The sequence below is a fragment of the Triticum dicoccoides genome, chromosome 1A, assembly GCF_002162155.2.
Source record: "Triticum dicoccoides isolate Atlit2015 ecotype Zavitan chromosome 1A, WEW_v2.0, whole genome shotgun sequence".
Lineage (NCBI taxonomy): Eukaryota > Viridiplantae > Streptophyta > Magnoliopsida > Poales > Poaceae > Triticum > Triticum dicoccoides.
In genome coordinates this window covers 563711078-563724835 of record NC_041380.1, presented here as the reverse complement: position 1 = coordinate 563724835, position 13758 = coordinate 563711078, and the positions used below count along the sequence as shown (strand labels likewise).

General features: G+C 44.4%; 1 protein-coding gene across 1 annotated transcript; it reads left to right on the top strand.

Moving 5' to 3' along the window:
* Positions 1–8473: 8473 nt before the first annotated feature.
* On the top strand, positions 8474–11982 carry LOC119290738 (ATP synthase subunit beta, mitochondrial-like). The gene is made up of 9 exons (XM_037569379.1): positions 8474–8994; positions 9592–9667; positions 9749–9837; positions 9961–10078; positions 10167–10270; positions 10354–10512; positions 10659–10883; positions 10968–11279; positions 11576–11982. The coding sequence occupies exons 1-9, from the start codon at positions 8527–8529 to the stop codon at positions 11684–11686; spliced, it is 1662 nt and encodes a 553-aa protein (XP_037425276.1). The 5' UTR covers positions 8474–8526; the 3' UTR covers positions 11687–11982.
* Positions 11983–13758: the final 1776 nt, after the last annotated feature.

Genomic DNA, 13758 nt, shown 5'->3' with positions numbered 1-13758 from the left:
CTTTTTATTAAACAGAAATTGTAAAAACCTTCCAATCTTATTTGTGCTGAGCCAATACAAGATAAAAAACCCTCAAGACCAAAGATCAAGATTTGGATGAACCCCAAAAAAATATTTGTCATAAAAGTTTTTTTTTTTGAAAAGGAGGGTCTTTTAGAAGAATTTTAAATAACCTCCTTCAAATCAAATAGAGAATTTGATAAAACCAAATCAATTTTTTGGAGTGTTACATATATCTCCATATACCCTAAAACATCCGAGAGCACAATAGATTGGGAGTTCCGCCGCCAGAAGCCTCCGTAGCCACCGAAAGCCAATCTAGACCCGCTCCGGCACCCTGCCGGAGGGGAAATCCTTCTCCGATGGCCATCTTCATCATCCCGATGCTTTCCATGATAAGGAGGGAGTAGTTCTCCCTCGGGGCTGAGGGTATGTACCAGTAGCTATGTGTTTGATCTCTCTCTTTCGTGTTCTTGATTTGGCACGATCTTGATGTGTCGCGAGCTTTGCTATTATAGTTGGATCTTATGTTTCTCCTCCCCCTCTTCTCTCTTGTAATGAATTGAGTTTCCCCTTTGAAGTAGTCTTATCGGATTGAGTCTTTAAAGATGTGAGAACACTTGATGTATGTCTTGTTGTGCGTATCTGTGGTGACAATGGGATGCCACGTGATTCACTTGATGTATGTTTTGGTGATCAACTTGCGGGTTCCGCCCATGAACCTATGCATAGGGGTTGGCACACGTTTTCATCGTGATTCTCCGGTAGAAACTTTGGGGCACTCTTTGAGGTCCTTTGTGTTGGTTGAATAGATGAATCTGAGATTGTGTGATGCATATCGTATAATCATACCCACGGATACTTGAGGTGACATTGGAGTATCTAGGTGACATTAGGGTTTTGGTTGATTTGTGTCTTAAGGTGTTATTCTAGTACGAACTCTAGGGCTGTTTGTGACACCTATAGGAATAGCCCAACGGATTGATTGGAAAGAATAACTTTGAGGTGGTTTCGTACCCTACCATAATCTCTTCGTTCGTTCTCCGCTATTAGTGACTTTGGAGTGACTCTTTGTTGCATGTTGAGGGATAGTTATGTGATCCAATTATGATATTATTGTTGAGGAAACTTACACTAGTGAAAGTATGAACCCTAGGTCTTATTTCCTATCATTGCAATATCGTTTATGCTCACTTTTATCACTTGCTACCTTGCTGTTTTTATTATTTCAGATTACAAATACCTTTATCTACTATCCATATACCACTTGTTTCACTATCTCTTCGCCGAACTAGTGCACCTATACAATTTACTATTGTATTGGGTGTGTTGGGGACACAAGAGACTCTTTGTTATTTGGTTGCAGGTTTGCTTGAGAGAGACCATCTTCATCCTACGCCTCCTACGGATTGATAAACCTTAGGTCATCCACTTGAGGGAAATTTGCTACTGTCCTACAAACCTCTGCACTTGGAGGCCCAACAACGTCTACAAGAAGAAGGTTGTGTAGTAGACATCAAACGGCGAGTCGCTTTCGGCCGGAATCCTGTGCCGCTCTCTCTACAAAAGGCACAAGGATCGTTTACAAATATGACTAATGTGCAGTCGAATTGATCAAAAACTAAAATTACCAGCAGTGTGATGAACTCCGTCGTGACCGCGTTCGTCTCGAAAACCTTCTTCACTGGGTCCCAACGGTGCCGGGCCCTGAGGACGTCACGCTCCTGGGGGACGGTGAACTCTGCCAAGGGGTCTGGGATGCCCAGACTCGCGGCTTCCGCGTCCTCCTTGGCCCATTTGGACCTCTTCCCGCCGTAACCACGGCTTCCGAGGTGGTGGCTGTCGGATTTTGGGTTTCGGCACACCCTTGAGGTTCGAACACTGGGGTGCGCGCGGAGATTTCGCCTCCTACCTACCTGCACCCCTCCGCCTTGCTAGGATCTAAATTATGGAAAGAACAACACAAGAGACACAGGGTTTATACTGGTTCGGGCCACCGTTGTGGTGTAATACCCTACTCCAGTGTATGGTGTGGTGGATTGCCTCTTGGGCTGATGATGATGAACAATACAAGCAAGAACAGCCTCGCGAGGGACTGTTCTTGGCTGGGGGATGAACTGCTGGGAGGAGTTCAGTCACCCTTTTCTCTCTCTCTCATCGAAACCCCTCTCTAAAGAGCCTCCTCCTTCTCAGCTCTCTTTCTATCCTTCTCCCCTTCTCTTCTCTTTTTCTCTTCTCTCCTTCGAACCCCCTTTTGCTCTGTGGGTGGCTGGTCCTATTTATAGAGGCCCTGGTCCTCTTCCCAAATATCGAGCGGGAAGGGAGCCAACAACGGCGGGCTAATTTCAAGGGGGACAGCTAGTATCAGCTATCCTGACAAAAGTAGTCTTCGCCTGCGCAAAGCTCTGGTGATGACGCCGTCTTGGGCTCCACGGTGACCTCCGTCTCATAGTCCTCCTGGTCTTGGTCTCGTTGCACTGAAATGGCAACCTTTGCCAGATGCCTCGGTACTCCACGGCTGCGCTTGCCCCTTTGCACCAAAGAGGAAAGGAGGACACTGCGCGGGCTGGCACCCGCCTGGCGCCCTTGGTCGTCATGGCTTGCGTCACGGGCACCTCGTGAGGTATTCTGCCTTGGTCTCTCCGCCTCCTCGTGAGCCAGCCTGACGAGGCCGTGCCTGAGGAAGCTCCGCGTCGTCCGCCCCGCGAGGCTTGGCCCCTCGCGAGGGTCTTGGGTTTGTGTTGGTGAAGATGGGCCGCGCTGGGCCCCCTTTTGAGCCACGCCGCAGGCTGCAGGCAGGCAAGTCTGGGGACCCCCGTTCCTAGAATACCGACAGTGGCTCCCAATGTTCCTCTGTTGAAGCCCCTTCATGTACTTAGACTTTTTTTTGGCAGCTTCGGCCTCGCAAGCCGCCTTGAATATTTGAAATTGTTCTTCCGTGATTGTCGGATTATCCTTTACAATCTCGGAGTAGGGTTCCTTTTTGTCGATGATCCTTGCTTTCACCCTTGTTTTCCAGGCGGCCAACGCATCGCTAAACTTGGTCATGGCGTGTTTGTTTATCTTCTTCATTGTCGGGTCCTTATCTAGATCTTTATAATCCTTTTCATTCCGCCCCGGGAACAAGAATATCTGGTGAAACTTCTTTAGGAGGGAGGTCCTCATATTATCTATCTTCTGTAGTTTCTCATCATTGATGGTGGCGGTTGTCCGCACGATGCAGCCTATTTGATTGCCGTAGCACGCGCGCGCTTCCTGGGGCGCTTTTGGCTCAAAATTGTCGTCGTCCACCTCCGTGACCACCAGTCTAGTAGTCCTGAGCTTGTTAGGAAGCTGTTGCCTCTTTGCTTTTGGTTCTACACTGGCTCCGCTAGTCTCGGCGCCGGTCTCAGTCTGAGCGCCGGTCTCGATGCCGGTCTCAGTCTCAGCACCGGTCTCAGTCTCAGCGCTAGTCTCAGTCTCGTCAGCAAGGCTCAAAAATTCCTCTACCGCCCGGTAGACGTTGTCGCAATCACTAGAACCCTGTCCTTCATCGTTGCTAGCCATGTTTCCTACGATTAAATCTAGTCAATTAATTCTAGACCTAATAAAATGAATAATGACATAAAAAAGGCCTATTGTTTTGCAAGAACGTTGACTCCTTTCCGGTGCGGCAAATCCCGGGCACTCGATATGTCCTAGTTTGTAGCACAAGTCATGCCGAAATTCACGGAAAATTTCGACATGACCTTTGCTAAAAAGTGGACAAATTTAGAACCTGGATTTTGCCGAAACGGAAATGAATCAACATTCCGGCAAAACATAGGCCACTCGGCTTCATTCCCTGGAAACAACAAAAGGCCACTTGGGCATAATCGAACCACTTCAATTTCGATTATGATCAATGAGCAAACACAATTGAGGAGTTTTCATAGATCATGACCACTTCAAATTTGCATCTCCTAGTGTTTGACACTTCAAGAAAATCTACACAAATCTCATGCTCCCCGAAACTCAATTCAAAAACCAAATATAGATGGATGAACCCTAGGACTCAAATTATGAACCTAGAACTCAAATTATGTCCTAAATTTTTGTCCTAATAAAAATTCACTAAAAATTAAGAACCTACTAGACTTGCAACACTAATAGAAATTTATATTTTTATATTAATTTTTTCTCTAAACTAAATCCTACCACCCTAGTTAACATCTAGTTAAACCTTACTTTCCTAACATTTGTAATTAAACACTACAACCCTAACCCTACTGCCCTAGTTAAGCATATACAATTTTTTCCTATGGCGAGGGAGGCAGATGTGGCGAGGGAGGCAGGGGCGTCTCTGTCAAATTAACCTAACTAATTAACCTAACTAAATTAACCTAACTAATTTAGGGGAGAGAGAGAGAGAGAGGAGGGGTGGGGACTTACAGAGGATGGCTCCGGTGGTGGCGCGGGAGGCAGTGGTGGCGAGGGAGGCAGGGGCGTCTCTAGTGACGGCGAGGGAGGCAGTTGTGGCGAGGGAGGATCCGGTGGCGTCGACTGCGGCTCCGGTGGCGTCGATTGCGGCTCCGATGGCATTGATGAGGTCGCGTGGCTCCGGTGGCGTTAGGGGCGGCTCCGGTGGCATCGACGGCGCGCGGCTCTGGTGGCTCCGGGGGCGTCGACGTCAGCAGGAGACGGCGGCGAAGTGGGGCGACAGCGAATCGGGCAGACGGCGACGGGGTGGGTCGAGGATTTGAGGGAGAAGTGGTGGCCGGGAGGAAACGTTTTTCTGGTTAAGTCAAACTTAGCGGTAGCGCTTTTCGCAAAACGCGCTATAGCCAAGTTAGCTATAGCGATTTTCACAAAACGCGCTACTGCTATAGCTATGTAATTTTCTTCATATTTCTTATTTCCTTTTCTGTTTCTACAGCGGGGGCCTAGGAACGCGCTGCAACTACATTAGCTATAGCGCCTCTTACGAACAAATGCTACTGCTACGCCTTTCTCCTTTTTTCGCTTTCTCATTTATTTTGCTCTATATTTTATTTTTTTCTTTCTCCTTTTTCTATTTCTTTCTTTTTCATTTACTTTTCCATTTGTTTTTCATTTTATTTTATTTCCATTAGCAGTAGCGCTCTCCGCGCGAAACGCGCTGCTACTTATGTCCTAGCGGTAGCGCGCTTCTCTCAAGACCGCTACTGCTATGCGTAGGCTATCGGTTTAGCAATGAGAATATTAGTGGTAGCGCTTTTTCATGTGCACGCGCTACTGCTATTATTGTATCTGTAGCGCGGTTTACGCATGCGCGCTATTGCTATTTAGCACTAGCGCCCATTTTTAACACGCGCTACTGCTAAATTTCGGTGTATAAAGTTTTCCCTAGTAGTGATCTTGCATCACAAAAAAATGTTTGTTTAACTTCTTACGATTTACTGAGCCCGGACACCAAAACACCGCTCTTATTATTCTGTCCCAATCAGCTTGCAAAAATATACTGATTTTGTCCTCTCAAACTATAGTGTGCTCTCTTATATTCTCAGTTTGGTTGGCACAAATGATACCCATATAATGCGGTCAAGGGGATATGTGATAACTGATAACTTGAAAAGTCAACACAAAATGTTATTTCTTTGTTCACATTTGATGTAATCCCCCTTGACTGCTCTTTTTTCTCCGTCTTATTATCTTCTAATTCTCAATCCAGTCATATATTGATGTTGGATAGACCATTGTTTATTAAAGTTTTGCACACATTGTTGTTGGTGCACCATCTATTACAATTGTATTTGCGGTATCTACATAGATCTATTCGTCAACGATAATATGAAGGCAAGCTTATGTAGTGTGATGCAGAGGTATTGGCCATACACCATGAATGATAAAAGTTGTGCAACTAATATTCATAGTTTACTCGCTTTTTCTACCATGATTTTGGTTTGATTTACAATACCGTTGTATGTATTCTCCAAAGAGATACATCATTTTAGTTCTAATGTGGTACCTTGCCGATAGGACATTGATATATTATCCAATTTGGTTCCACAATGTCTATACTCTTTAGTTTTATGTTGATGTTTGCATTCTCTTTCTTTTCTTCTGGAGTCTTGTATTTCCTTTCACTGTGTACTTCACTGTCATGTTATACAAAATATTTAATAGATAAAACCAAAAAAATTAAAGAGAACACAAGCCCTTGAATTTGGAGAACGTGGACCTATATTTTTACAATATTACTAAGACAATTTTGAAAATTTGAAGCTTGGTCTGGGCTATGGTGCTTAGTTTTTAGTGGATTTTGTCGAGCAACTAAAATTTCCAACGAGTTCTATTAACATTATTGCACCTAACGATGGTTGATTCTGCACAATTCCGCTTCATTGGTCTATTCGTGACACATCTAAATTCATTTGCGGATCCATGCTCTATGGTACGGAGCCTGAGGTCCTTGGCGCCACACACCTTGTCACATGTTACTTGTCTTATTGATTGCCATTAGTATTAGCCTATTAGGTATGAAATGTACATGGACTATCTTGGGTTTTGAATGCTAGGTTCCTGGGCAATCCGAGCAATGATGTATGGCCAGGAGTATGCAAGTTCCCAAACTTGCACGAGTACCCTTACTAGAACTTCTCAAAGCTATCTCCTGCAATTTCCGGTCTCTACGCCAATGGTCTTGATTTGCTTGAGGTTAGTAATCAAACATGTGTATTCAGGCTACTTGATCCTTGTAGAAAACACGTAAGAAAATGTGCTCTTATAAGAATCTTGTACTAACTTATGAATGTGATCCTTGGAAAAATGCGGCAGCAAACACGAGCCGATAGGGAGGATGTCAGCAAATAAAGAATGCCATGGAGAACCCGTATTTTTTATGATGCAGGTTAAGGCATTGTAGTGGAGTTGTCTTCATGACTAGCAAGAAGCGAATTTCATACAGTTTGTGTTTGTTTTGAAGCATATCTTTTGATTCTAAGGAGGCATTTTTTCCTCTGTTTTTCTAGCCTTCGTTTAGTTTACGCCATAACCCAATGTTGTGATGGATAATGACTATGGAGTTATGCATATTTGAACACGCATTGCCCAATCTCAAAAGTTGGTCTTGTGAATCACTACTTCTCCTCCATAACCAGGCTTTACTTCTTTTTTCTATCTGTTATTTAGTGCACACCATTCATTTTTGTTGCTGATGGAAAGTTAAAAATATCATGATGAATGTAAATGAGTATGTAAAAAATCCATTAAATAATATAACAATTTGTAGGCTACACAAAAGACATAATTTGACCTAAAAATAACAAAATCCCTGCTAGATCTGCCTGCATGCCTAGGAGGCTAGGCTAGAGCAAAGCAAGTCCGCAACGACATGGTTCATGGATTTCTATGTGGCAAACTGGTCTGACAAACTATAGTGCGTCTTAATTGTTCTACGATGATGGAGCGGATTGGGCCTTCGACTCAGGATGCTGATGGATGGGTTTCTATGGATGTCTTTATGCGGTGAGATAAGATGGTAAGGGAGTGAGTGATGCCTCCTTTAGGTAATGTTGTGATGTACAAGGAAAGAGAATGTGCGAATAAACATATATTTTTCTATTCGATGGGATGAATGTGTCCGAGAAAGAGCAGGCCCATGCATGCCTAGTAGGGGATGTGGCCCATAAGCAAAACCAAAACCAATGATGGGAAAGCCCATACCTTCTTCGCCTGGACCCATCCAGGTAAGCTCATCTCCATTAGGTTACCTTGGATTTTGTTTATTAATAGTTGCAACATAGTTAGGGCATCTCTAACTCTTGCCCTAATTCAAGTCCCGAAGTCTCAATTCCAAATTTGAGGAGTTAAGAAGGATCCCACATGGAAGTTTGTCTTCATCCTATCTATCTTCTTCCTTCCACGTGGAAAACGTTTCCCGAGAGTGCTTTCCCAGCAAAATCTCTCGAACTGCCATGCAATTTCAACTAAAATTGCCACGACAACTTCACAAATTCTACCATAGCAACTTTACAAAACTTGTCATGATCAAAAGTGGATATCGCAATGTATCGTAAAAAAATATTGAGATTTTTTTTTTTGCCAACATGTGATCTGTATCCAAGGGCTAGGGGGCCATTCGCTGGGACCTCCTAACTAGGGAACGTTTCCCAGCTATCATCTCCTTCAAAAAAAAAGCGAAGAAATAAAAAGTTTAATAAACGAGAGCGAACAAAAACAGGAACATATTCCACCGCCCCAGCTGCGAAACGAAGCCACAATGAATCCATTCCGAATCAAAACACCCGGCAGTCCACTGGACCGGCCCCATACACCACCAGCCAGATCGCCCCGCGAGCGAGCGACCAAACGGGCCGTCCGTCCCCCCACGCTTCACGGCCCCCGTGGACCGCGTCCACCCGCACCCCGCATTCCGCCCTTCGATACCACCACACCCGCTTTTATTCCCCAGCCCTCTCCACGCCTCACTCCCCTCCTCCCCTCTCCCCCCCACCCCACCCCACCCCCACCCAGCGGTGCCGCCGCCGCACAAAGTCCAACCCTAGATCCAGCGCCCGATCCGCGGCCATGGCGACGCGCCGGGCCCTCTCCTCGCTCCTCCGGTCGGCCTCCCGCGCGCGCGCGGCCTCCCCGTCGCCGCTCCCCCGCGCGGCCCCGCTCCACCGCCCGTCCCCGGCCGGCTACCTCTTCAACCGCGCCGCCAACTACGCCTCCGCCGCCGCCGCCGCCGAGGCCCCCGCCGAGAAGCTGCCCCCCACCTCCGACAAGTACGTCGGTGCCAAGATCACCGACGAGTTCACCGGCGCCGGCTCCATCGGCCAGGTCTGCCAGGTCATCGGCGCCGTCGTCGACGTGCGCTTCGACGAGGGCCTCCCGCCCATCCTCACCGCGCTCGAGGTGCTCGACAACAGCATCCGCCTCGTGCTCGAGGTGGCGCAGCATCTCGGCGAGAACGTCGTGCGCACCATCGCCATGGACGGGACCGAGGGGCTCGTGCGCGGCCAGAAAGTCCTCAACACCGGATCCCCCATCACTGTAATCACCGCATCTCCCTTTCCGCCCGCCCTTTCCGCAACTGCATTTCCTGTCGTGCCCGATCTGATGAAATGTAGATCTGGCGGGGTTAGATTTGATCTGGATGCACGAATCCGACTGGCACGTGTCGGATATACATCTCTTTTATCTTCCATCATTACATATACGTTGATTGCTTGTTGTGTTCCGTAGGATCTGTGTAGATTGTTAAACATTGGTATTTGTATACGTATTATTCACAAGTTCTGACTGCTGTGGTTGGGTGTTGGTAGTCTGCTGTTCGATTATCAAACCTTTGAAGTTAATTATGATTCATATGTGCATCTGTGTCAAACAAATGAAGCACAGTCTGTTTGTTACAATTTTAGATGGATTAATTTACAGCCTGCTGCAAGAGCCTCTGCTTGTATATGATGTATACATGTACATCGGTGGTGTTCTTTTTGGAAGTTGAATCATACTCCCTCTGTAAACTAATATAAGAGTGTTTAGATCACTAGTTTAGTATTCTAAACACTCTTATATTAGTTTATGGAGGGAGTACTCACCTGCAGTGTGCTTCATTTGTTTGACTTGGAAGTTGTTTCTCTTTCTCAGGTGCCTGTTGGGAGGGCCACCCTTGGACGTATCATTAACGTTATTGGTGAGCCAATTGACCACAAGGGTGACATAAGTAAGTGACATTCTCTACACGAGTTCCTTCATGTACATGTCTTTTTACCATTGTTATTATTGATACATCTCTATCTTGTAGAGACACACGACTTCCTTCCTATTCATCGTGAGGCCCCTGCTTTTGTTGAGCAAGCCACAGAGCAGCAAATTCTTGTTACTGGAATTAAGGTACAACATTTCACTATCACCGTGACTATCTTAGGATATTTCATGTAACCATTGAATGCAGTGTGAGCATGTGTCATAATGTAACAAGTGTTAATCGTAGTGTGATGGTTCTGTATCTGACAGGTCGTGGATTTGCTTGCACCTTACCAAAGGGGTGGCAAAATTGGTCTCTTCGGTGGTGCAGGAGTGGGTAAAACTGTTCTTATTATGGAGTTGATCAACAATGTTGCCAAGGCCCATGGTTGGTATTCTACAAAGTTGTATTGTTTATATTGTGTAGCTGCTTCTTATGGTTTACTGATTGTACCTGGTTAATTCGTTTTCCTTAGGTGGTTTCTCTGTTTTCGCTGGTGTCGGAGAACGTACCCGTGAAGGTAATGACTTGTACAGGGAAATGATTGAAAGTGGTGTCATTAAGCTTGATGAGAAGCAGGTAATTGTTATGGAGTTTGAAATTTTAGCTCTGAAGCTCATATATGCAAGCTATCTTTCCTTACAAAATGATTTCTGTGGCAGGCTGAGAGCAAGTGTGCTCTTGTCTACGGGCAAATGAACGAGCCCCCGGGTGCTCGTGCTCGTGTTGGTCTGACTGGTTTGACTGTTGCTGAACATTTCCGTGACGCTGAAGGACAAGATGTGCTCTTGTTTATTGACAACATTTTCCGTTTCACCCAGGTAAATTTTGCAGGGCGTTTCTTGTACTGACACCTCTGTTTCTGTGCTCCATATTGTGTTGTTGAACAATATTTCTCTTTCTAACCTGCTGTTACCATTGCTATCAAGTCTTAATAGTTCTATCTTTTATTACTCTTAAATGGCAGGCAAACTCTGAGGTGTCTGCTCTCCTTGGACGTATTCCATCTGCTGTGGGATACCAACCAACTCTTGCCACCGATCTTGGAGGACTGCAAGAGCGGATTACGACGACAAAGAAGGGTTCTATTACATCCGTCCAGGCTATTTATGTGCCTGCTGATGATTTGACGGATCCTGCTCCTGCTACCACCTTTGCCCATCTTGACGCTACTACTGTGTTGTCACGACAGGTTTGTCCGTCATCCTTTGTACATGATCATTATTCAACGCACACACAACATGCACATCATGACTGTAATGAGCTACTTGTGCAGATTTCTGAGCTGGGCATTTACCCTGCTGTCGATCCTTTGGACTCGACATCAAGAATGCTTTCTCCCCACGTTCTGGGTGTGGATCACTACAACACTGCCCGTGGTGTCCAGAAGGTTCTTCAGAACTACAAGAATCTTCAGGATATCATTGCCATTTTGGGTATGGATGAGCTCAGTGAAGATGATAAGATGACGGTTGCTCGTGCAAGGAAGATCCAGAAGTTCCTGAGCCAGCCTTTCCACGTTGCCGAAGTTTTCACTGGTGCTCCAGGGAAGTATGTGGATCTTAAGGAGGGTGTTCAAAGTTTCCAGGTGAGAATTGAACCATGGTAGTTCTTTTTAGAACAGTAAGTAATGCCACTATTTTAGAAGTGCCTGGTCATGAAAATTAGTTGGTATTTGCCCCATGCTTGCAAACCTGTGGACAGCCCATGCAGCATGAACATCGCACAAAACCTATTACGTTTCTGTTGCTTATGATCATCTTACTCAGCAATTTGAGACGCTCTTTTGTGTGCAGTTGCTTGTTTAAGAAGAATAACTGTTCCTCGTATGACTGCTTGGTTATATTGTGTGCGCTTTGCTAACATGCCTGGTGAAACGTGTAGGGTGTTTTGGACGGCAAGTACGACGACATCTCCGAGCACGCGTTCTACATGGTTGGAGGCATCGACGAAGTCATCGCCAAGGCAGAGAAGATCGCCAGCGAGAACGCTTGATGACGAGGTGTTGCCACCGCCCTGTACAAGTTAATTTTTTTGGGATTTCAGCTGTTCGCCCGAGACTTGCTCACGAGCAGGAGTGTGCCAGCTCCTGCTGAGGGATCCTTGTTTTTGTTCGTTTTTACTCCAATTTACCCGTAATAAGCAACTGCAGTGACATTGGTTTAGTCTGCACAACAGCAACACTACTCTTGGCTTGGAAAACACTTGTGCCCTTTGTAATGCAGATCCGACAGATCATGAATTGGTTTAGTTTATTGTTGTTGGCGAAGTTGTCTGTGTTCAGGTTTTAACAGTGCCTCGTTTTCTACGTTGTGTCTTTTGGTTTATCTGAGGAACATAGAAAAATAAATTCAAATCAACGCAAGCAATGTCAAACATCGCATCGTGTGTGCCACTATGGATGTCTTGTTTCTTTTAATGGTTTCTTGTGATGATAACATAGAAATATCATCACAAGCAATGTCAAACATCGCATCTGTGTCCGACACTTGTTTAAGGACTGTGGCTTCTTCGTAAGTTTTAGTTATGTACTCCCTCCCTTCCTAAGTATTTGCATATGCATGCTTTGCTTTGTTAAGAGAAAGCCGTTTTTGTCGGCCTCCATGGAGGCTGTTTTTTTTTGAAAAAATTGAAATTTGAAAATTTCGGTTTCAAAAAAAATCTGAACAAATTGTACAAGTAAACCAGGACGTGAGACATATGCGTGTAAAGTTTCAGGATGAAATACGTTGAAATGCGATCTGTATGAAAAGACAAATTCATGGTCTTGAAGAATGAATAATATCATGTGTTAAAAGCTTAATATGTCTTTTTTGCACACTCCCCATTTTAACGTATTTCATCCTAAAAATTTACACATTTGGGCACCATGCATTTATCTATCTCTATTTTTTCTTCAGATTTTTCTAAATGTAAAAATATGAATTTTCATGAATTTTAAATTTATATTTGGAGGTCTGCATGGAGCTCGATCTTCAAAAGCAATTTCCGCATGTTTAGCATGTTTTCTGTAGAGAAACATGACTACGTTACCAAAAAACTAAAAATAAAAATGGACATGTTTTTTACTAAAAGCCTTTATGGTTAGTTTTATTACACTCAAATAATGCTTACATTATCTGCTAAATCTTTTACGAATAGAAACCGGAGGTGCATTCACCCATATGGAAGGGGTGTTTGCATGCCCCTACTCAGTTAGCTCATGAGCAACTACATTTGATTCTGTATTATAATGCTCAATACTAACCTTCCCGAACTCTCGTAATAACTCTACAATCATTTAGAACAGGAGCCACCACCATAGATGTCCCTCATTTAAGCGTATAGCATCAACCACCCTAGAGTTGTCCATCCTCACGAAGACATTGTTACAAAAACATTAAAACTAAACAGACATGCTTAGCGAATCTAACTCTTGCAAAAAAAAAAAAACAAGTTAAAAGCTTTTTTGGGCCTTTGGTCTGCCTATTAACTTTTTCCGTAGGCTTGAGTGAGCAGGCAGCAACTCCTTTTAATCTTTTATAGTAGCTTTTCTATGTGATGAAACGATGTTGTGGTGGCATGCCAGAAGTTTGCTAGGGATGAAACAATATTTAAAGAGTGGTGGCATGCGAAGTGGTACATTATGAGCAGTGTAGACCATTCTGCAAAATAGGGTTAAATCCCTATTTCTAATTATTTGGAAGGCCTAATTAACCGGCTGCCTAGTAGTAATTAAATAATTGTATTAATGACTTGATAATTGATTCCACACGGAAAATCTCTATTTAATTGGATTAATTAGTTGCACATGTAATTGAATTGTGTTGCTAATTAATTCATTAATGACTTGATTTTCAAATTGATTCGACGTTCGACTTTCAAATTATTTTCCCATTGGTAGTTGCGTACGAACGAGGACGACGTATGCCCCTTTAATAGTAGAGATCTCATGTGGCCAATGTGATGTCTATATAAAACTGTGCTTCGGCTTGTGAATGTTGGACAATGCAAGCGAGACAAGTTCACATGCTCACGTGATCGGCTGTTTTGTACGGTGCTCCCTCAAGAAATATACATATTTCTGA

What these genes read in the sequence shown, in the direction of transcription:
- LOC119290738 (XM_037569379.1), top strand. Translation starts at nt 8,527, where the DNA reads ATGGCGACGCGCCGGGCCCTCTCCTCGCTCCTCCGGTCGGCCTCCCGC. An exon ending in TGACCACAAGGGTGACATAA is followed by an intron (nt 9,668 to 9,748) that starts GTAAGTGACATT and finishes TCTATCTTGTAG; the next exon opens with AGACACACGACTTCCTTCCT. An exon ending in TTAAGCTTGATGAGAAGCAG is followed by an intron (nt 10,271 to 10,353) that starts GTAATTGTTATG and finishes TTTCTGTGGCAG; the next exon opens with GCTGAGAGCAAGTGTGCTCT.